General features: G+C 45.9%; 1 protein-coding gene across 1 annotated transcript in view; it reads left to right on the plus strand.

Moving 5' to 3' along the window:
- LOC8030701 (vacuolar protein sorting-associated protein 13B) overlaps positions 1-21,293 on the plus strand; it is a 121,284-nt gene that overhangs the window by 67,056 nt on the left and 32,935 nt on the right. Inside the window, exons 32-43 of the mRNA XM_029974111.4 lie at positions 631-791; positions 4,406-4,605; positions 7,351-7,520; positions 9,434-9,564; positions 11,196-11,309; positions 12,025-12,126; positions 14,018-14,092; positions 14,496-14,573; positions 15,257-15,409; positions 17,505-17,819; positions 19,764-19,844; positions 20,397-20,598. Of these exons, the coding sequence (XP_029829971.2) occupies positions 631-791; positions 4,406-4,605; positions 7,351-7,520; positions 9,434-9,564; positions 11,196-11,309; positions 12,025-12,126; positions 14,018-14,092; positions 14,496-14,573; positions 15,257-15,409; positions 17,505-17,819; positions 19,764-19,844; positions 20,397-20,598 (1,782 nt within the window). The remainder of the gene's footprint in view (positions 1-630; positions 792-4,405; positions 4,606-7,350; positions 7,521-9,433; positions 9,565-11,195; positions 11,310-12,024; positions 12,127-14,017; positions 14,093-14,495; positions 14,574-15,256; positions 15,410-17,504; positions 17,820-19,763; positions 19,845-20,396; positions 20,599-21,293) is intronic.

The following is a 21,293-nucleotide window of genomic DNA, read 5'->3' on the forward strand; positions in this document are numbered from 1 at the left end:
TTATATCTACATTGCAGTAAAATTCTTAAAATTAAATTAGCTAATAGGCATTGCTGTAAATTTCCTAAAATTAGACTTCAACCTGCTAGTATATGTTAGGCAGAGATGCCCTGACAACCTGTGGTAATCATTTGTGATTAAAAAAATATTTGCTTATGGCAAAAATAAATTTCCTCAATTAGGCATAGCTTGGAATTTCTATAGTTACAGTGCTATTTCAAATTTTTGCCATCCGAATGTAGGCATTGGACTTTCAGAGGCCACGGTCAATAAATATAGCTACATTAAAAATTAGCTTAGAAATAGACAAGTGGAAGTATTGGAACAACTTTCACAACTCCAGCTTTGGTGCAGTTGTGAAAGACTTGAGGACACTTTTCGATTACAAAAAAATATTAAACCAAAACCCCTATTCGCTTCGAAATTGCTTTAAACTCAAAATTCACTATTCGCTCATACCCGATTGTTTCACTTCCTGCAACTCTACGTCCAAAGTTTCTTTATATTGATGCTTTTCTCTGTGTTTCACCGGTCATCCAAAACTGGCTTTCTTCTCTCTGTTACTGTTTAGATTCAGCTCACTAAGGTAGATGAGCTCTTCGTATACGTGTGCCCTCTTTTGTTCCGCAGGAATTCCAAACCCCAACGAAATTGTGTTCAGACGTCCCCTCAGAAGCGGGGAGCCCGGCGTGATGACCTGGCGCTATCCCGAGCCCCGGATCCTGACGCGGGTGGATGTCTACCCTGTTCCTTTCTCTTCCACTGGGATGCAGAATGGTTCTGTGCCACCCGTAAGTCCCTGACCAAAAGATTCATAGGGGGTAAGGCTTATGTGAGTTGCACTCTTATATAAGCCTTACCAGGGCCGTAACCAGGGGGGGGTTAGGGGGTTCTGACCCCCCCCCCCCGAAATTTTTTTCTGGGTACGGCCCTGGTCGGTGCACTTGCAGCCAGCCGATTTTAATCTCCACCTCTGCGCACGCGCAGTGGCGCCGGTCGGCTACCGGGTACCAAACTGGGACCGGTTCTCCGGTTTGCTGTAACTCTCCATTATATGCCACCAATGCACATGATTCATAGGCGAAAATAAGACAATAGACACTTTCAAAATGGCCGCCGTTGTCCCCGGAAACCCCCCCCGAAATTTTTTTCTGGGTACGGCCCTGAGCCTTACCCTTTATAAACAGACATCTTCACAAAAAGTTGGTCTATAGATCACACCTGCATATATATCTTATCCCCTATAAACAGTCATTTTTACGAAAAGAATGGTTTATAAGTAGTACAGTTGTATAAGTCTCACCCTCTATAAACTGTCATTTTCACAAAAAGGTTGGTCTATAAGTTGCACCGTTGTGTATGTCTTACCCCCTATAAACGGACATTTTCACAAAAATGTTGGTCTTTATCCCACACCATTGTATAAGTCTCACCCTCTATAAACTGATATTTGCACGAAAAGTTGGTCTATATGTTGCATTGTTGTGTAAGTGTCACCCTCTATAAACTGACATTTTTGCAAAAAGGTTTTTTATAAATCACATCATTGTATAAGTCTTAAACCTCTACAAATTGACATTTTCACAAAAAAATTGCTTTATATATCACACCATTGTGTAAGTCTTACCCTTATAAACGGACATTTTCGCTAAAAGGTTGGTCTTAAGTTGCACCGTTGAATAAGTCTCGCCCTCTATAAAATGACATTTTCACAAAATGTTGGTCTATAAGTCGCACCATTGTATAAGTCTTACCCCTATGAACAGCCATTTTCACTAAAAGGTTGATCTATAAGTCACACCATTGTATAAATCTTCACCCTCTATAAACTAACATTTTCACAAAAAGTTGCTCTATAAGTCGCATTGTTGTATAAGTCTTATCCTTTTAAACAGGTATTTTCACTAAAAGGTTTGTTGTATAAATCTTCATTCTCTATAAACAGACATTTTCACTAAAAGGTTGGTCTATAAGTCACACCATTGTATAAGTCTCACCCTCTATAAACTGACATTTTCACAAAAAGGTGGTCTTTAAGTCGCACTGTTGTATAAGTCTTACCCCTATAAACGGACATTTTCACTAAAAGGTTGATCTATAAGTTTTACTGTTGGATAATTCTCACTCTCTGCAAACTGACATTTTCCCGAAAAGATTGGTCTATAAGTTGCACCAGTGTATAAGCCTTACCCCCTATAAACGGGCATTTTCATGAAAAGCTTGGCCTATAAGTCACACTGTCGTATGTCTCGCACCCTGAAACCGACATTTTCACAAAAAGTTTTGTATACAAGTCGCACCTCTGTACAAGTCACACTTATATAATTGTGCAGTCAGCATGGCAAAGCTGCATTTATTAACTTGCATAATGTATTGTGATCGTTACATATATATGTGCAAGCGGGAGCCAGTTTCAATATTCTCGCCAACGAATCTAACCAAAAATACAACCCCGTGGAAAATTCGAGCTGCTAAGGTCCTTGCTTATTATAAATAAATGCATATACTGTTAAACTGGTTATAGTAAAGTCAACGGGAATCGGAAATCGCTTTGCTATATCCGCTTTTTTGCTATATATGAACTCATACAAATAATGTGAAAAAAGATAGCACGGGTTGTCACGGGCACATGTTTATCGAGCTTGCAGAAAGCAGTCAAGGCTTCCCTGCACACGTCCTTTGCTAGATCGGAGCCGCTTCTTGCAAACTGCGACAAGCTCTGATCGAAAAAAATCCTGCTATGTACGGACTGTGTCGACAGCTGCGATGGCCCCGCGGAGGATGCCGGCGGTGGACGGCATTCTTTACGTTCATGCGCAGTCCGTTGAGGATGGCACGCTTTTGATTCAAGGAGATTGCCTTCGTATTCCCCACCGAAGTGCTGGCGGCGCAGGACTCTCCATCGCTGAGTGCCAATGATTTGCCAAATCGGTGGTTGAGTGAAGTAGACTTTCGCGTAAGAGCGATCTCACTGACCAGACGCCGACACGGATCACGAAGCAAACAAAGAAGCGCTCATGGCACCGAGTTTGTGCTCAAGCTTGTCTGTCGTCGGTATAGAGAGCCTAGATTTAAGAGGTGGGGCAACTGCTTGATCGGGGTTCACTTGGTTTGTGGGCCGCCGATCTGCAGCATGCAAGGAGTCAAAACTCAAAAGTGTTCACCTTCTGCAAACATGTCCGCCTCTCCACCCAGTTTCCTCACCACACTGGCCATGCGACAATCAAATGCAGGCATACTTACTGCTCCCTCTCTTAAATCTAGGCTCTCTCCGTCATCTCCGCCGGAACGTTGTCGCTAGCGCTCCGAACGCCCCTATCGGCATGCCACGACAGCTTCTCTGCGTGCGATGCGGTTAATCCACTTCCCAGATAAGGAGCAAAAAGCAGGTGACTTTGCAAAGACTGCCGCCGGCGGCCTTTCCAGCATCTTCTGCAGCCTGTTCTGGGTGGCTTCTTGTCTATGGCAGCAAAGTACAGCGGACCGAGACTTAGTAAACTTTCCAAATTTTATTATTTTTCTAAATTATCACAAAATTTCTCTTCATTATATCCGCAGGAGCCGCTCAATTTCCTTCGTTAAAAACGGACACAAATGCATTGAAAAAGTGCAAACGGGAGTGGGAAATCGTGATTGCTTCGCTGTAGCCGGTAGCTCATTATAACCGACTTTGTTATAATGATCTCAATAGCACCGTAAAATACCAGGGGAGCACCCAAACCACTTTCACTGAAAACTGGGTTAATGTAGACATGGGTGATTGCACGGTCAAATCGGGCGCTTAACATATAATTTGCAGAATTCCCAAGTTTGGGAAATGTTAATAATGGGCGCTTGAACGAAGTGGGTGCTTCTGCAATATTTTACGGTCAGTCACTCCATTGTATAAAATACTCCGATGGAAATTTTAAGAAAAAGTGACTTGCACTTTAGAAAATATGGTACCTTTCACAATGAGTGAGTAAAGATGGCTCGTAACTTTTTAATTATGGGTGTTACATTCCAAAACGTTGGCATTTTTCTCCTGACTATTGCTTTAAATTTTGGTGGAGTCTGAGCACTTTGCAGTCCACGGTTTATTGACACTTGCATATTAAACCTGGTCTATTTTTGTTTTAAACATCTTATACACAGTGCAACACTGTTAGCACAAACAAACAAGCGGTTTTCTGTTCTTCCTGTGTGTCTCTTGGAATCAAAGAATTGTCATAAAAACTACTATGATGGATAGTGTTCATTTTGGACACTAACCTAGGGTGCAAGATTTGATGCCCAACAATACCTTGTAGAAGTAAAATGCGACAAAGTGCCCTAGGTCATATTCACGTTAATACTGTTGCGGGGTGTACATGACTTGTATACGATCGAATAATGCCTGGCGACATTTCTTTTTTGCTTTGCACAGCAGCTGCAGTGCGACCTGCAATACTGGGAGCCTTGCCAAGAGCAGTTTGTGACCTACCAGCAGTTTGAACTGTCTGAGAGCGAGCCTCATTCCCTAGACCTGCCCTCGCTGGCGTTTTGCAGTCAGGACCAGCCGCCGCCCGTGGTGGTGGCAGACACTTGGCGGGTGGTCATTCTGGCCGCCGAGCACCCTGCGTCTCGGTCAGTTGTCTTCCAACGCGCACGATTGCTTGCCCTGAATTTGAGTACACAGTGTGTTAGAAGTCTTGTTTCCTAATGCCTAACGTTACGATAGAGTATCACAAAAAAACAGTGCACGGTTACCATCGCAACATAAAGTAACAATATAATGGTATTACATTTTTCTGGTTTGTAGGTACCACCTTATTATAAATGGTCATTGTTACGATAAATCTTGTATATAAGTTACACCTATGTATAAGCTGCATTTCTTCAATATGGGCAGCAGAGTCGCTGCAACCACGGACTCATGCACATGCTTCGAACCATCTTCGGACTGCTGGAAGCGCAGGACATTGGCGGGTGCTCTGCCATTCTTCCTTTGTCATGAATGTTAATACAGCCTACATATTGCGCAGGCAAGGTCCATACTTATAAGAAGAAATGCATATATAAGTTGCATTGTTTGAATTTTGTATTAATGTGAAAGCATTAACTGTCTCATGGAGCGAGCTGACGTCATCAGTTTGAAGCGCAAAAACGGCTCCTGTTTTCCGGCGCCTTTGGTTCCCTTGGCTGGTGCACATCGCCGGGGCTCCCATTGGCTGCTGCACCATGGCCTCCTAGATCCCGAAGCGCACGCGCGCGCTAGTATGCAGCAGACGACAAAGGGAGCGGATGAGCGGCTTGCATGCTTTCGCATTCACAACTCATAAGAAATGTTAGGTGTACCTTGTGCTTTTTAAACATATAAAACACACCGACAAAATTACAGAAAAAATTAAACTTATACACCGGAAAATATGTTAATTATTTATTATAGTTAATCTTTCTTTCTGAAATTCAGGAATCATTCATGTCAATTATCGTCAATAAACAAGCTGTCGCCCAGGTTCAGAAAAGCTCATAAATACACAGCAGGCACAACTTAAAATGCGCCGCAGATTTTGCATTTCCCGTCCTGATACGTAAGATTAAGATACATTTAAAAAATTTCCTTTTATAGCTGATCATTAGCTCTGTGTTGGGAAATGGTAAAAACTCAAAGTGGCAGTTAGTGCTGCAGCTGGACTTTGCAGTGCGATGGAATAAAGTGGGCATGTGTTATTAGTGGATTTTGTGTTTGAAGTGAATTAAAAAAAAAAATAGTGATTTTTGGCCGCATTTTTTTAATTGAATATTGAATAGTTTTTTAAAGTCTTTGATTACCATGCACCATACTTGAACGAAAATTCAGCTGAGCCTCTGAAATTTGTTTCCAACCTTCAACTTGTCCACTTCTAGGCTCAGTTAATTTTAATAAAACTATATGAACTGTAGCATGTAACTGAAAATTTTCTCGGTTATCCCAATCTAGGGGATTTATAATTTTGCGTGCTATATGCAAATATTCTTACTTCTATTAAAATTTTGGAAAAAAAGAGAAGTATGAATGATGAACACAAGCTGTCAAGAAATCTCTGCCTAAAGGGGTGTCCAAACAGGACACTACAAAACTCACGACTCCGGCAAATCGTGCCGCGCTCTGCGGTGATCCGCTTCCGGCCGTCGGAGGGAAATTTCCCTCCGTCAATTCTTCCCGGGGGGAAACTTCCCTCCGTCAAATTTCCCCCTCGCTTCCTCCACGGTGGCCTTGCTCTGCTTATCACGTGGGTCCGGAGAGCCATTCACACGCTCTGTTGGCTGTCGGTCAATCGCTCAAGGCCTCCGCTCACAATACAGAACCGCATCGGACGCCATCACGACGAAAGTGAATCTTGACAAAGAAAGCAGATCCGAGGCGGGCGAAACGCACCCTTTGACGCAGGAATGTCCCAAATCCACCCAAAGCCGGACCTCCTTGGCCTTCGAGCCGAGGCGACGGCGGTATGCGAGGGCGTTGGCGAGGTGAGCCAGACGCAGGTGGCGTATGACGTCAATCTGAAGGGGAGAGCAGTCGTGATCGTAAAAATTTTCACGACTCCTGCAAACATTTTCACGACTCCGACAGACCGTAAAAATAGAAGCGTCCGCTTCAATTTTCATGATTTGCCGGAGTCGTGAGTTTTGTAGTGCCCTGTTTGGACACCCCTTAACACATACTCTTGCATAATGGCAGCCGGAGCTAGCCGTGTTGAGTGCACTTCTCGCAGAGCACCTGTGCACTGCGGGAAAGCAATGCGCCAAGAAAGTAAGGGAGAGAAGGATTCGAGAGCGTGCGGGGACGTCAGAACGCCGAGCTCCGATTCGAAAGATTAGTGGGTAGACCTAAAGCTAGCTGCTGCTGTCTCCACTGCACTCGTCGAACGTGTTCGAATGCGAAAGGGAAACACCGGACGCCTGCTTTCCGCATTCTGTTGCGTTTGACGAGTGCAGTGGACATAAGGGCAGCTAGCTTTTGGTCTACCCACTAAATATTCCAATCAGTGCTCGGCGTTCTGACTTCCCCACACGCTCTTGCCTCCTCCTCTCCCTCACTTTCTCGGCGCATAGCCACGGAGCCCGCGGGCTCCGCAGGTATTGCTTTCCTGCAGTGCAGAAGTGCTCAGTGAGAAGCGCACTCAACGGGGCTAACCCGCCACGATCAAAACTTACAAAGGTTTGAATAGCGTATTATTCGAAATTACTATTCGAAAATTCAAATATTTGCACAAAATTTGAATAAAGCCATTCTGGTGGTCTGTCATTCAGTGAGTTGGATTTCCGCCTTGTGACTTCGGTTTGATCTGCAATGATCCTGCTCGGCGCTCTTCTTGCGTCGCATTACCGGGCCAATCTTTGGAGCAGGCATGCCGAGGAAGGGCCGACGTCGGCCGCCACCGCCATGTCCCCGCTGGCCCTGGCAGCCTGCATGCGGGTTGACTCGCACTTTGACCCCGGGCTGGTGCCGCGGCTACGGGCGAGCCTCTCTGTGGACACCTGCCTTCTCGTCCTCGATGTCCCTTCTGCACCGGCAGGTGAAGAACTCGTTTCAGACATACTCTAGACGCTTTAACCGGGACAGGAACTGTAAGCAACGTTAAATCTGACTGATGCCGAGGCACCCTCAGTGTTTGGTAGAGTGCCTCTATGTCTGACGTTGTTGCCTCAATTATTGGCGCAGTCTTTAGGAGGCTCACAAGGTGCCTTCCCTGGGCATAGAAAATTGTCAGTCTCAGCAAGGGGGCAACAGGGGAGTGAAGGCGCGAGCAGAATGTGGCAACTCGTAAACGCTGGCATCCACTCTCATAGGCAAAGCTTAAGCGTCCTCCAAGTTTTTTTCTATACAAATATAAATAGCAAAAAAAAAATTTGGGGTGGTTTGTTTGTGGTGCTTTAAGGGGGGACACTGGCTAGAGATTTAACTTCTGGACTACTCAGGTCATAGGAATGAAATTTACAGTGGAGATTTAACGTCAGATGTAGGTGTACTGTACAAACTTTCAGCTCTCTAGGGCAACTTTACATACCTTGCATAAGAACATGTGTCACTCTTCGTTAAGAAATCCATGATATGCAAATGAAGCTATTAAGCACCATTTTGGCTGCTTGAATATAAAGTGGGGGATGTGGGACTTTGGGCTACTTCGGGCTCTGAGGTTTTTTATAACTCAAATGTATATATTTCAGGAAGAGTTATTACCTCAAAATATGAGGTGCAGATCTGTCCTACCGTAGAATACCGCGCATCCACCCATTCCACATTAAGCGCCCATTCCCAAATTTGCAAGATCGGAGAAAATATGCACAGTATATTCATATGTAAAATTGATGACCGGACAAGTGCCCATCCCCTATTTTTTCTCGATTATCTCTAAATTTTGAGTGTGTGCTTGCCCGGTATTTTACGGTATGTCAATTTTTGAAAACATAGTTTTTTTGTCAATTAGGAGTTCAACTTAAAACAACATAAACTAGATAGCCCAATTCCCCAGTAAATTTCAATTCAGAAATACCTTGATTGTGGTATCAGAATACTTGTACCTTGGAACAAAAGATCCCTTCGTATGAACTCTGCAGCAAAAAGTGGAACTGAGATAAATGCATTCAAACATTGAACTATTTTACTTTGTGACTGCCTCACAATGTGTTAAAAATATTTTATATCAACGTAACTATTTGGCGCATGGTTATCAAATTTAGTGTAAGTTTTTAAAACCAAAAACCTCAAAGCCGAAAAATTAAATTAAAAAAAATACTTTCGGTTTTTTCACTCTGGTGAAGATGGAAGACCAGTGAAGCTGTCCTATGGTGGGATTGAAGTATTTATAAAAACTGTTCAGCCGGCGTGGCGTCCTGTCGTCGCCGGGCCTTGCGCTTGCGCTTGGCTTGGCTTCCGTGGCACGATCGTCATCCGTGGCGTTGGCCCACCAGCGTCGATCACATGCCGCTTCTGTTCTTGGCGGCGTTCCAGGCGAGCAATCTGCTCTTCTGTCGCAAGGGATTCGAAACCACTCGACATAGTGGAACTCGAGGCGATAGTGGCTTCGCGGCGTTTGCGCGGCCATTCGCGCTGCTGCACACATCGCCACTCCTTGCGCTCGCACTCTTCTTTTTCTGAACGAACGGCACGCAGCCAACCCATTGTGAGTCTAAAGGGCAACTGATAAGAGCGCTGGCGCGATCTCAACATTACGGGACACAGGACACACACGATTGGTAGGTGAGACAATGACGTAGCATGACGGTGAACTGACACAAGTTTTGTGTTGACACGCCACTTGTCTGCTGACACGATAGTGGGGGAACTAGCCATTAACAGCTTCGCTGTAAAAATTCGAAATTTAGGCCCAGTCCCTCCTTAAAAGCATGTGAATGAGTTGACTGGAAAGTTTCATCGCAACAGTTCTAGTGCACGAGTACTTACGGTGAGGGGTGACTCTCTGAACAGCAGCCCCGCCGGGGCTCTGGCCCTTTGAACTGGATGAGTCGAGCACTCCAGGGGACCTGGACTTTGCTGAGGTTTCTCTGAACCAGCTCTGCCTCTCCTACACTGGCTGGCAGCACAGGACAAACCTAGGGGTGAGTGACTCCGACGGAACATTCTATTGCACTCGGGAAGTTTGACATGGGACATTCTCATTTTCTTTTGACTTTAAAGGTCTAAGGGAAAAAAGAGATTGGGGTGAGCTTTATCTGGCTCATCCCAGTGGTGCTTAACTCCACTCTTCTAGATCACTCAATCTTTTCAATCTCGAGAAACACCAATAGCTTTGAAATGGCAGTTATGGAAGTGCAATAAAACACTTCAGAACCCTACAGACCTTGTAAAGAAGAATTAACATACTGAGGGACGTTTTTCAGATAGTTACGCAATAATGGATGACTCACTGCCGAATTCGCAAACCTCACTCCAATTGAGGGGCCCCTCCACTTCCTTGAAGAAGGTTTGAGGGCCGGCGCTGGCCAGTCGCAACGAGCCTAGGCCGCCTATCCGTCGTTGCGATTGGTCAGCGCCGGCCCTTGCGCCTTCCTCGAAAAAGTGGAGGGGCCCCTCAATTGGGGTGAGGTTTGTAAATTTGGCGGTTAGAGCCTCTAGACTAGTGCTTAAACTCAATGAACACTTTACTAAGGAGCAGGGATAATCGAGAAAATTTGGGAATCGTGGAACCTCTATTGGTTCTTGGGTAAACCTTGGGGCTCCCAGAAACCCCCTTTGAGAAACTATGCTCTGCTGCATAATGCAAAGATACAAGTTTAGCAGTCGTACTGCACTGGCCAATTTGTTCCTCGTATGTAAGACACCAATTCAAAACTGACTCGGTTTCTTTTGTGCAAGCTTTCATACAACAGATTTGACCAGTTAAGGCTCTGTTATACTCCGACGTAATGCGCGCGCAAGCGAACGCTGGCCGAAGTCGGCTACGTCACATCAGTCACGCCGCGCGGGTCAAAAATTCGCCCTCTTTATACTCCGGCGGCCCTGGCGTCTTCCGCGGCGCGCGGCGGTGAGCCGCCAGCGCGGCGCATGCGCAGAATCTGGCTACGAGGGCGCGTTTCCTGCAAGAGTGCGCCATTTCCGGTTCCTTTTCGTTTCGAATAGCAGAAAAGAATTCTCGCGCTTCTTGAGTGCCAAGTTCGAGCGATGGCGTGGACGTACCTTGCACGACGAAAACTCGCGCTTGCACTGTTGGTGCGCCGCCTGCCCCGCAAGCGTAGGCGGTCAATGTACATGCGGTACATCTTTGACAAGCGCACGGTCTACGGTACTCAAGCTTCCTCGTGTCGTAGACACACGGGTGAGGACGAATTCCCTCGATCAGCTTCTCGACGACCGAGACGTCCGATTCTTCAAACATGACACCGCGATGCCGCATGGAGTGATGCTCCCGTCGTCTGCTATTGCTCGTATTCACCGCAAGGGCTACCGGGAGCCAGCGCGTGATGCATCCTGGTCCGGCGTCACCAGCGCAGAATACGGCATGCTCCATTTTGGCGTCGAGGCGGTCAGGCTGCGTCGAACGCCGCCGGTCGCGTCGGTTATGCCACGACGCCGGAGTATAGAGCGTCGGGTTTTCGCCGACGTGACGTCGCTGTGACGCGCTCGCACGCGTGCACACGTTACGTCGGTGTATAACAGAGCCTTTACCCGCGTAGGTGAGCTCGAATAGCGGTGGCTTCGTTAACAGTGGCGTCTCTCTGCATTGTCCAAGGTCAGCGGTCGAGTTTCTTGCGACGTCACTGAGCTGCACCACTTGTCTCGCCTGACCGTCCTGGATCCCGTGGACATCCGGGCTACAGCCGTGGTCTGCCAGCCTCCCAATGGGGCAAGTGTTTCATCCTGGAATAGGGGGTGACAAGCTAGCTAGATGGTGACAATTAAAGGTAGATTGAAAATGTGGCCAATAAGAGCTGGAACGTCGGAAGATTTGCCAAGGTCAGCAGTTTCCTCGAAGAGAGAAGGCACCGGCCTTCTTGTTTGTGTTAAAGTGATGACTTCATATGGGAGCCCTCCACGGACTGCCTTTGTCGGTTGCAGCATAGTAAGCAAGGCCGCGGGAGAGCGTGTCAGCAACAAGGCTTTGCTGTTGGTTTGATGTCGTAGCGCACACGACCAACGGCTTAGTGCCGCACGGAGGAGTAGGAAGTGTTGCACTAACACTCTTATCCCTCTTCCCTTCCTCTGCAGTGTAGGAATGGAGGCTACGTAATGGAGTAGGAACTGTATATTTGTAGAATAGCCTAGTAGGTGCAGAGGCAATTCACAGTAAGATTGTATGTGCAGTGGCATTTCAGGAAAATGATATATAATGCTCCCAAAGAAGAGGTGCAGGGATCAAGAAGAGAAGTCCTTTATACATTCACAATTTCTCTCCACGTGTCATATTGCATATTCTGATAGAATGTGCTGCTCGTTAGAAAGCCCATCGAGTGCTATCGCTCTTTCATTCCATTTAACGGGTAATTTTATTTTAGTGGTACTGCATCCCTTACTTGACTACCATGGTAAGTTGTGTCTTTCGTGTTCGTTCTCTTGTTTAGGACCTGGCGATTGAAGCGGATCTTGTCATCGAGCCGTGCTACCTGAGGGTTAGCCAGTCTGTTGTGCACACCCTCTCCACGGCTGCTGCCTTCTGGGATAAAGTAGGTCATGCTGCACTTTGCTAAAGCTGTGAAGAAGTGAGCCAATGTGCATATAGTTTACCACATTTACCAGGGATTTTTAAAAAGTCCGCTCACCAAAAAGCTTAATCCGCAGCTGCTCTGAAAATGTTTGGAAGCGTTTGTTCGCCATATTCAACTCGCAAGAGTTAACTTTAGATCTTTTCTACGTGATCACCAGCAACCTCGAAGCACTTTTTCATTCAATGAATTCCACGGTCGAAACAATGCCGGATATCGTCTGGTTTCTTGAGAAAAAGTTGCTTTTTAGCTCCTAAAATGAGGTCTTCTCTTGTCTCAAACATTTTTCCACTGAGGGATTGCTCCAGCTTAGGGAATAGCCAAAACTCACAGGGCGTAAGATCACTGGAATAGGCAGGTGAAATTGGCAGATCAATTCCAGAATCAGCCATGAAGTTCGACGTTCTGCCAGACGTGTGACGACGCAGTTTCTTCCTGCAGCGACTGTTGAGTACCTTCTCTAGGGCATTTGGGAGGCACACTTTCATGTACCATTTAGAGTTCATAGTTCGCCTCTTCTCGGGGGGGACAGAGGCCACGACTGCTTTGAATCCGAAGAAAATGGTAAACATTCTTTTGCCGGCTGATCTAGCGCGGCGAAATTTCTTCGGTAGCGATGCTCCTTTTTTTCGACCACACCATGGGTTGAAACTTGGTTTCAGGATCACTGTTGTTAAACCAGGTCTCACCACCAGCCACAATTTGCTTCCAAGCAGCAGACTTGCCTTCCTTGGATATTTGGAGACACTAGCGTCAAAAGATCACACGAGATGCCTTTTGCTTGGTGTCAGCTGGTGAGGGACCCATTTGGCAGGTTTTTTGCTGTAACTATGTTTTTATGTCAAAATTTTTCAAATTGATGTGTCATTTATACGAAGTAGTTTCTTCATTTTCTCCAGAGTAACTCGACCCTCTTCCTCAACTGCCACCTTCACAGGCGGCACATTTTCATGGTGTGTTGCCATTTCTGGGTGCCCCTCACGGCAGACGTCCTCGACAGAAAAGTCTCCACTTCGAAAACTATCGAACTGCGTGGCAATCATTGAGAGGGTCGGGCCTTTATTGCCCATAACAAATTCCAACTTCTCGAAGCACTCCGCAGGTTTTACAGAAGACAGGTACTCGCAAAGAACAAACGACCCTTTGAATCATTCATACTCAAGTACTCAAAAAAAATTTAAGTACTTGCGGCAAAATAAAAAAAAAAAAACTGGCATTTTTGAAGGAGCTTCAAGAAGGCCAGTTTTTTTTTATTTTGCCGCAAGTACTCAAATATTTTTTCTCGTATCTATAACGTTTTGTTGTAGAAAAAAAAAAGGATTGAGGATGACAAAAAATATGTTTCCAACACCAGCATGCAATTTAAACTGCTCGAGTGACCGGACTTTTGAAGGATTCCTCGTATGCTTAGTCATAACTCGCTGTGACTCTATTATGAGTGGAACATTAAGACATTAAGAATATTACCAGAGGGAAGAGTTAAACAATGAAGAACGAAAAATTACTGTTTCAGAAGGGCCCGAAGCCTAGGAGACTGATTTATAATTTTTAGTAGACTCAGTTTGTATCAAAGCTTACAGAGCTTATCGAATTCAGGGGTGATTATATATTGAAATCGAGAGATTATGTTTTACTCCAGAAGTACCTTTCATGTGAGTCAGTTACTTGCCGTTAAGGGCCCTTCGCATAGCATAGTCTAGCCTTCATGGAAGCTGCTAGATAGATTGGCTGATAAGCACCTCAGAGTTCACTATATTATTTTGAGTTCTGTCTTTTTTGGCCAAAGTTTTAGTCCACCGTCCCTTTTGGTAACATTTTCTAAAACCCTAAACATAATTTTTGTCTTTCTAAGGACGCTGGAGTGAGCATCCCACTCAGCTACATTGCCGTCTGCAACGACACGCAAGACGTCGTCTGCTTTGGACAGGTGGGAAAAGCTTGCTCTTTTTTTGTGTGATGTACGACATTCAGTTTTACCACAGAGTGTTTTATCCGGCTGAGTTTCTCGAGAAAAGCGACACGTAATGCTCGGCGTGACGCTGTTGTCTCGTGACACCCTGATGTTACGAACATCATCACATTACGTGACACTGTGACATTAGATGACATCATGATGTCACATTACAGCATGACGTCGTGAGGTCACGTGACATCAGTTGCACGACTCCATGGTGTCGCGTGACGTCGCAGTGTTGCGTGACTTGTCACGTCGCGTGACATTGCACACACCAACTGCATGTCCTCAGCTCATTCGCAACACATTTTATGCTTTTCAGAGTTTGTCAGATATGATGAAGACATGTTTAAACGTTGTTACTCATAACATCCAGGTGGGAACCAGCGAAAGGATCGTCCTTCAGCCTGGCCACATGCACACTTACACCTGGAAAAGTCGCAAGGCCCCTTTGGTAAGCTTTGATCGAAGAGGGGCACATGTGCTTGTGAAGTGGAGAATGTACACTCTTGGGGAATCGAAAGCCAAACACTTGGAAGGTGACTGAGCGATACATGCTGCGTCATTCTGTCTCATGGCAGACATTTTCGGGTTTGCCCTGATCAGTTTTGTTTCACACTTGTTTGCACTTTCAGCATACAGTCGAATCTTCTTCATACCTTTTTCACAGGAACCAACAAATAAAACATTACCCGAACATTGTGTTACCCAAAGCAAGCCCATTTTTTTCACTGTTTTCATCTCTTTAATTAGGCGTAGAAGTTGTGGTGGTTGGCCGCAGCAGTCACGACCAACTGCCAAGTGAATACCCCGATCGTTGTGCAACCGCGAGTCGCGCAGCTGCTGGCTGTGACACGACTTTAGCCGTGACTACTGCGACCGTGCAACAGGTCGCTTATGGCTTATTGCAATGCGAAAAGAGAAGAGCCCTGACGACCTGCCTATAACGGCGCAACGACAAGGATGCATCAGCGGAATCTTTTGGGCATTGCTCATAGTCCTTGTTGTAGCGTGTGGCATAATTTTCGCTTCTTGCACAGAACAGAAATGTTCGCTTCTTTTAAGCTGGAAATTTGATTGTGTAGGCATGACTCTAAATAATTGCATGTCATGTTTTGTTTGATTGGACAACCACAGCAGCTGCGTCTCTCGACCGAGGGTCAGCACTGGAAGTGGAGCAGTCCCTTCTCCCTGTCGAGCGGTGGAGAGGTCGCCATGGAGGTGGCATCCGGGTCGTCTTCTACCACCTTTCTGGTCAGGACTCGCTGTGGCCATGGGATTGAATCACAGGTGAGTGACGCAAGTCACGCTTCCCTGTGCAACTCTAGATAACGGCGCTGACGGCGCTAGCCGCAAGCGGCACTCGCGGGGCAAGGAGGTTGCTCGAAGAAGCGGGGAGAAGCGAAGAGAGAGGCTTCAGTTGCCATAGCGACGGAGGGACGCACGCACGTGTCCACGTGCGTGCGTCCCTCTGATGCGTTGGAAACAACCGCAACGACAGACCAATCGCAGGTCGAGGAGAAGTGTTCGCGCGCGTTGCATGCCGGTCGCGGGCGGGCTTCTTCTATTCGCAAACATGGCGTCGGTTGTGATTGTCGACGTAGACGGCGTGGTGGAAGCTCATCGTTCCGCATAAAAGCGCTATCCTTGACTGTGAATTTTCGTTGTGTGTCGCTATGATAACCCAGCACGTACTAGAAGGGAAGATCCACCTACTCGTGCGGCGACGTCGTGGCGGCACTGTCAAGGCAGCAGAAACGCCCGTGTCGTCGTGTTTGTTTACTTCGACTACAGTGGTGCTTTCTAAGCATTTGTGTTTTCGAACATCGCCCGGATTTCTTATTTGGAGCATTTCATGCCTGTGCTCAAGTTCAAGGTATTACTGGCGCGTACCATATAAAGGATGCGAATTTTCACGCGTTTTCATCACCGGAGAAAAGTGATTAGGGTTAGCAATCCTGAACGCTCGCAACGTCCGTCCGCAACATGCGACGCCGTTAAAAGGCTGCGCCAGGCAAAAGTCGCTCATTTCTTTCAAAATGTGCGACACACTTGAGAGAGAAGTGTACTAGTCTGGTGAAATAAAGACTTTCCTCAAACTAAGCTTTATTTTTCATCTAACATAAAATAAATTATTTTACTAAGGTAAGTTGTCTCATGGCATGTATTTTGGCCTGAAAAATTGATGTTTTGGTTATAGCGCGGTACCGCTTATAGTGCGGATTTTCGCGACTCCCGTGACATACGTCATATACGGTCTACACTGTATACCCAAACACAATGCAACTGTCCAGGAAGCTTCTTTGTCGCCATTTAATTTTAAGGATAAAAGTGCCCGTTATTTTTTTACTCCTGTGCGGAACTCTTTTTTTCTCTCTTTCACAAAACTTGATGATGAAGTTGTGGGTATTGCATTGTTGACACGGTCAACAATGTGATCCCCAGGATTTTGTGATCAAGCCTTGCGATATCTGTGGTGATGACATACAAATGCGGCTCACACAATGGACACGAGCACTGCGTGAGCATTCGATTTGAGCTTGTAACAATCAATGCGTTGACATGCACTCGGGTAGCGGCCCGTTCCCAACCGCTGCGATGACGGGAATAGTCGAACCTTAACAATCTGTCGAACTCAATGCAGGCTCTGTGCTTCACCAACCTCAGCGCGCGGTTATGATAAACATTGGTGGTATATAATCGGCTCCAGATTACGTGGCTGCTTGTTCTGAATGTGAGGTTTTCTTGATTTGTTTCTGTGACTTTTTCGGCCGCAACTTGCGAAGAAGCGATAGCGATAGCTGTGGCATCGTTTGCCCACCCCGGGATCCTCACGTCGCCAGTATGCGTGGCACGGTCGCACTCAAGTTGGTAGTCATTGTGGGTGTGATAACGGTCGCGAGCCGTGGACACCGGCCATTCCCTCCACGTTCGCTCCTGGGACAAGGTATGGCGTCACCATTAGGAAGAGTCTAAGGCAGTGACGACGCAAGCGAAGGTGCAGGTTTTCCCGGTGTTGTGGAGCAGGGAAGGGAGGGGGTGATGTGGACGTTCAGTGACGGGTGGGGGTGGGGGGGAACGCGTGCAGATAAACGAGGCTCAGCCTTCGTGGAACGCGAGTGCAAGGCGACGAGTTTTTGCGGAACCTATTTTACATTTTGAGTTGGGTTTGAGAAGTGGAGATCTTATAGTAAAATCGAATGCAGTGGAAGTTTTTATAACCCTCCAACATTTGGGTGTCGGTTTTTTGGTACAGCCGGCTGTTACACCCAGCCGTTACAGCCAAACATTTCAGTAAAACATATCAGAACTTCATATAAGTCGGCTGATAAAACAAAACAAATTTGCTGCATCGCCTTTTCGGTTATCTCTTTTTCGCTTACAGGTGATCATCTCCGGTCAGGTGACGTTACGCTGCCATCTGCTGAGGGGTCTGCAAATTCAGTTGAACCTCGCAGACCCAAACAGCAAGGAAGCCACGACGACGGCGCGTCCTCCCAAAATGCGTTCCGTTCAAGTGGACCTCGGAGACGGACCCTCCAGGAGCCTTGTCCTCGATCCGAAACGGATCTACTCTTTTCACGTGTGCAGAGCAGATCCAGTGGGGCCCAGCCAAACCGGACTGAGCGTCGCGACGACTTGGTCAAACGAGGTTGAGCTGCAGTCACGGTTCTCGAAGGACTGGGTTGAAATATTGGAGGTTAGTGAGACTTTTCTTCGTTCCCTTCCTGTCGTTACTATTTCAGGGCTAACAATGGTAAAAGCCAGTCACGAAAATAATCTGAAGCAATTAACCTTGGGTCGAAGCCAGGGGTGTGCTGCTGTGCATCTGGGATGTTTGGCCAGATGACAAATACTTTAAATGACTTAATTTCTTACGAGGACCTATTTTTCGATAATTTTGCGACTTTGAAAGTATTGCGACAAATAGAAGCTACGAACATATCAGCCGATGGTTAAGAATACACAGCATATCAGAATACAAAGCACAACGAAATTATGTGCTCGCAAAATATTCGCACAACTACATTTCGTAACATTTGTGAAATATTGAGCTCGCAATTATAAAGTCGTTTACTGTATCTATTTAGAAAACTCTAAATAAAAAAACTTACCGTAAAATATTGGGCAAGCGCCCACTCAAAATTTAGAGGTATTATCTCGAAAAAATGGGGGATGGGTGCTTGTCCAGTCATCAATTTTACATATCAATGTACTGTGCCTATTTTCTCAGATCTTACAAATTTGGGAATGGGTGCTTAGTGTGGAATGGGCAGATGCACGGTACATATTTTATGGTAAATATACTGGGTGTTTCAGCGAAGACTGACAAAAATTTCTAAAATCGCTGTATTTTAGGTAAAATATAATTTTCTCGGGACCGCATTACTCGTGGTGGTAGACGTCAGAAAATATGCAATACTTACGGATTAGTTACCTAATTAAATAAAAATGACCAATTATTTTTAATTAGTCAAAATAGACACGGTTTCAATTAGTAGAAACTTGCTGAGCGTCATCGAAAACCACTAAATCAGTAATTTTCAGAGACTTTGTGCACGTGGGAAGCCTAATAGCGAGCTAAAGTTATTTCTCGTGGACCAGGTAAAAAGATGGAACTATGATAAGAGACGGAAAAATCGAGCGAGCACCTTATCGCAACCGCGAGCCTTGCACCCGCTCCACAAGTTGTAACTTTAGCGCATTACTGCGCTTTTTACGCACTCGAGGTCTTTCTGAAAATTACTGATTTAGTGGCTTTTGATGATGCTCAGCAGGTTTTTAATTGGAACCATATATCTATTTTCACTAATTAAGAAGTATATTAGTAATTTTTTTATTAATTAGGAACTAATTAGTAAGTATCGTGCATTTTCTGACGTCCACCACCACGAGTAATGCGGGTCCCGAGAAAATGGTCGTTTTACCTCGAATACACTTACCGTATTTTAGGAATTTTTGTCAGTCTTTGCTGAAACACTTGGTATAACTTAATCCTATGGATGGGTGATAGAGTGTCTGCAGCATGTCTTGAGCCGCCTGAGTGTTTATGAGATTTTTTGAGCTCGGCAGTTAGCTGCTCATAATGTGTGCTTTGACCTTATCCATAAAATAAATTTTTTACTTGTTTTTATCCTTTGTGTCCATTTAGATCAATGGTAATCAAAGAATTTTATGTTTTTTATAATAGTTAAATAATAAAACTTGATAGGGTGGATCAATATTGAGACATGAAATAAATATTCTATATCACCCAATTCAAATTCTGGTTTATTTCACAACATTCAAAATATGCAAAATGGTAACTTAAATATAATCTTGAGAAAAGATGATAATAACCTCAGCTGCTGTTTTACTAACTTATTCATTCATTCATTTTAAGGGCCCAGAAATGGCCAGTGTTTTCTCTTTGGTGCATTTGTTAATAGCAGTACAATGGGATCTACAAACATAAACACACTTTGTGGAGTGGCTTCTTACAACTCATTCACCGCACGCATGCGGCATTGAGCAGGCGATTGGCGATAATGGTGGCGTTAGCGCAGTATTTTCGCCGGGAAAGAGTTTGTTTACCAAACTTGGGGTTCATTTCTATATATTGTGAGTACCTATATAACTCAGTCTGTTGGTGTCTCTCATGCAGGTACCTCAGGACACTGGAGGCAAACTGCGGTTGTGGTGCTACTGTGTTTCGGGGCGCATCGGTTTGTCTGCCAACGTATTGGTGAGAACTTGAGATTCAGTTGTTTGTTTGCAACGAGTGCATGATGCAGATCTAGATTTAAAAAGAAGCTAACTCCATTCCTTAAGGTTATCAATACCATCAGTTGGCTCGTTGTCATTGGTTATCCTCGTTAGCTCGAAATATATGGTGAAAGACGAGGGTTCCTGTGGGGATCGGTGGTTGAGTGCGTTAACGCACCGCAGCTCGGAGCACGTGCCCTGGCCGTTTTGATCTGGATGAGCAGCGTCCAGTCACGTATCACTGATCTACGGTGCATATTAAAGACCCCAGGCGAGCAGTTGTATTACGCTTGCTAAATTTCCTCTCTACAATGGACACTCCGGACACCCCTTGGGGCTGACTAACTTCCTGTTGTATTAACATATACACGACGCAAGTAGTTTCTAAAAGGTCCCATTTTCGATACTGTTTGGGTCGCCCCATGTCATCTCACTGTTGTCTCCGGGTGCTTAGCGTTGTTACGAACACATAAAAATACAAAAGGAGATACAGCAATTCGCTCGACTCTGGGGATCTTGGGGCGACTGGCAGGTGCTGGCGTTTGTGCCGCTGCACGTCCTGCGCAGCCACCTGCCCTGCAGCCTGCTGGTGCACCTGCATCGGGGACCCCGGAAAGAGGAGGAGGAGGAGGGGAGGGCGGTGAGGGGCACATTGTCCGTGCCCGGCCGGGGTCAGGACAGCCCCCTCCTCGTGGACCCCGTCCCCACAAGCCTCACCTTCCAACTGGGACCAGGTAAAGGAGCGGACCGCGGCTTCAACTTAGATTACGCTGTGTCCGACTAGCGCGTCCGCTGCATCCTAAGATGCAGTCCCTCTATCTCCGCCCGACAACGTCGTAAAAGTATTGTGTTGTCTTTAGCTTTAATAAAAATATTGTTATTATTATTATTATCATCATTATTAGTAGTAGTACCCGATGGCACGAGACTCGTGCTTTTGTGACGTCATTCGTTGCCACTTCGGGACCGCTTTGGATGCGGGGGCGGAATAGGACGCTAAACGCGCCAGTCAAAGATGCATCTTGGTGCTGGGCGCCGTAGTCTAAACTCTGTTTCGCTCTCGAGTACAACTGCAGCCGGCTTTACGATCCGACGGAGCCAATCGAGCGGCACCAAAAGTGCATTGTCACAGTGCTCGTCGTTTTTGTTTGTTTGTCATCGACGGTTAAATCAATTGCGCACATAGAAAAAGTATAGCGTTACGGAGCGTTCCTCGTGCGCAACTAGTTTGGCCGGCGATAAAAAATGAGCGAAGAATACAGGCACCCCAACAATGCACTTTGGGCGCTGTTCGATCGGACCCGTCGGAACGTAGTGCCGGCTGCAGTACGACTTAAAGTGAAACGGACCGTAAACTCTGTGCAAACTCAAATTCTGGTGGAGGAGGGTTCGGCAAACTCTCCTGCGCTCGAATTCGGTAAGCTTGTAT

This window comes from Ixodes scapularis, unplaced genomic scaffold, assembly GCF_016920785.2.
Source record: "Ixodes scapularis isolate PalLabHiFi unplaced genomic scaffold, ASM1692078v2 PGA_scaffold10__122_contigs__length_95168666, whole genome shotgun sequence".
Taxonomy (NCBI): Eukaryota; Metazoa; Arthropoda; class Arachnida; order Ixodida; family Ixodidae; genus Ixodes; species Ixodes scapularis.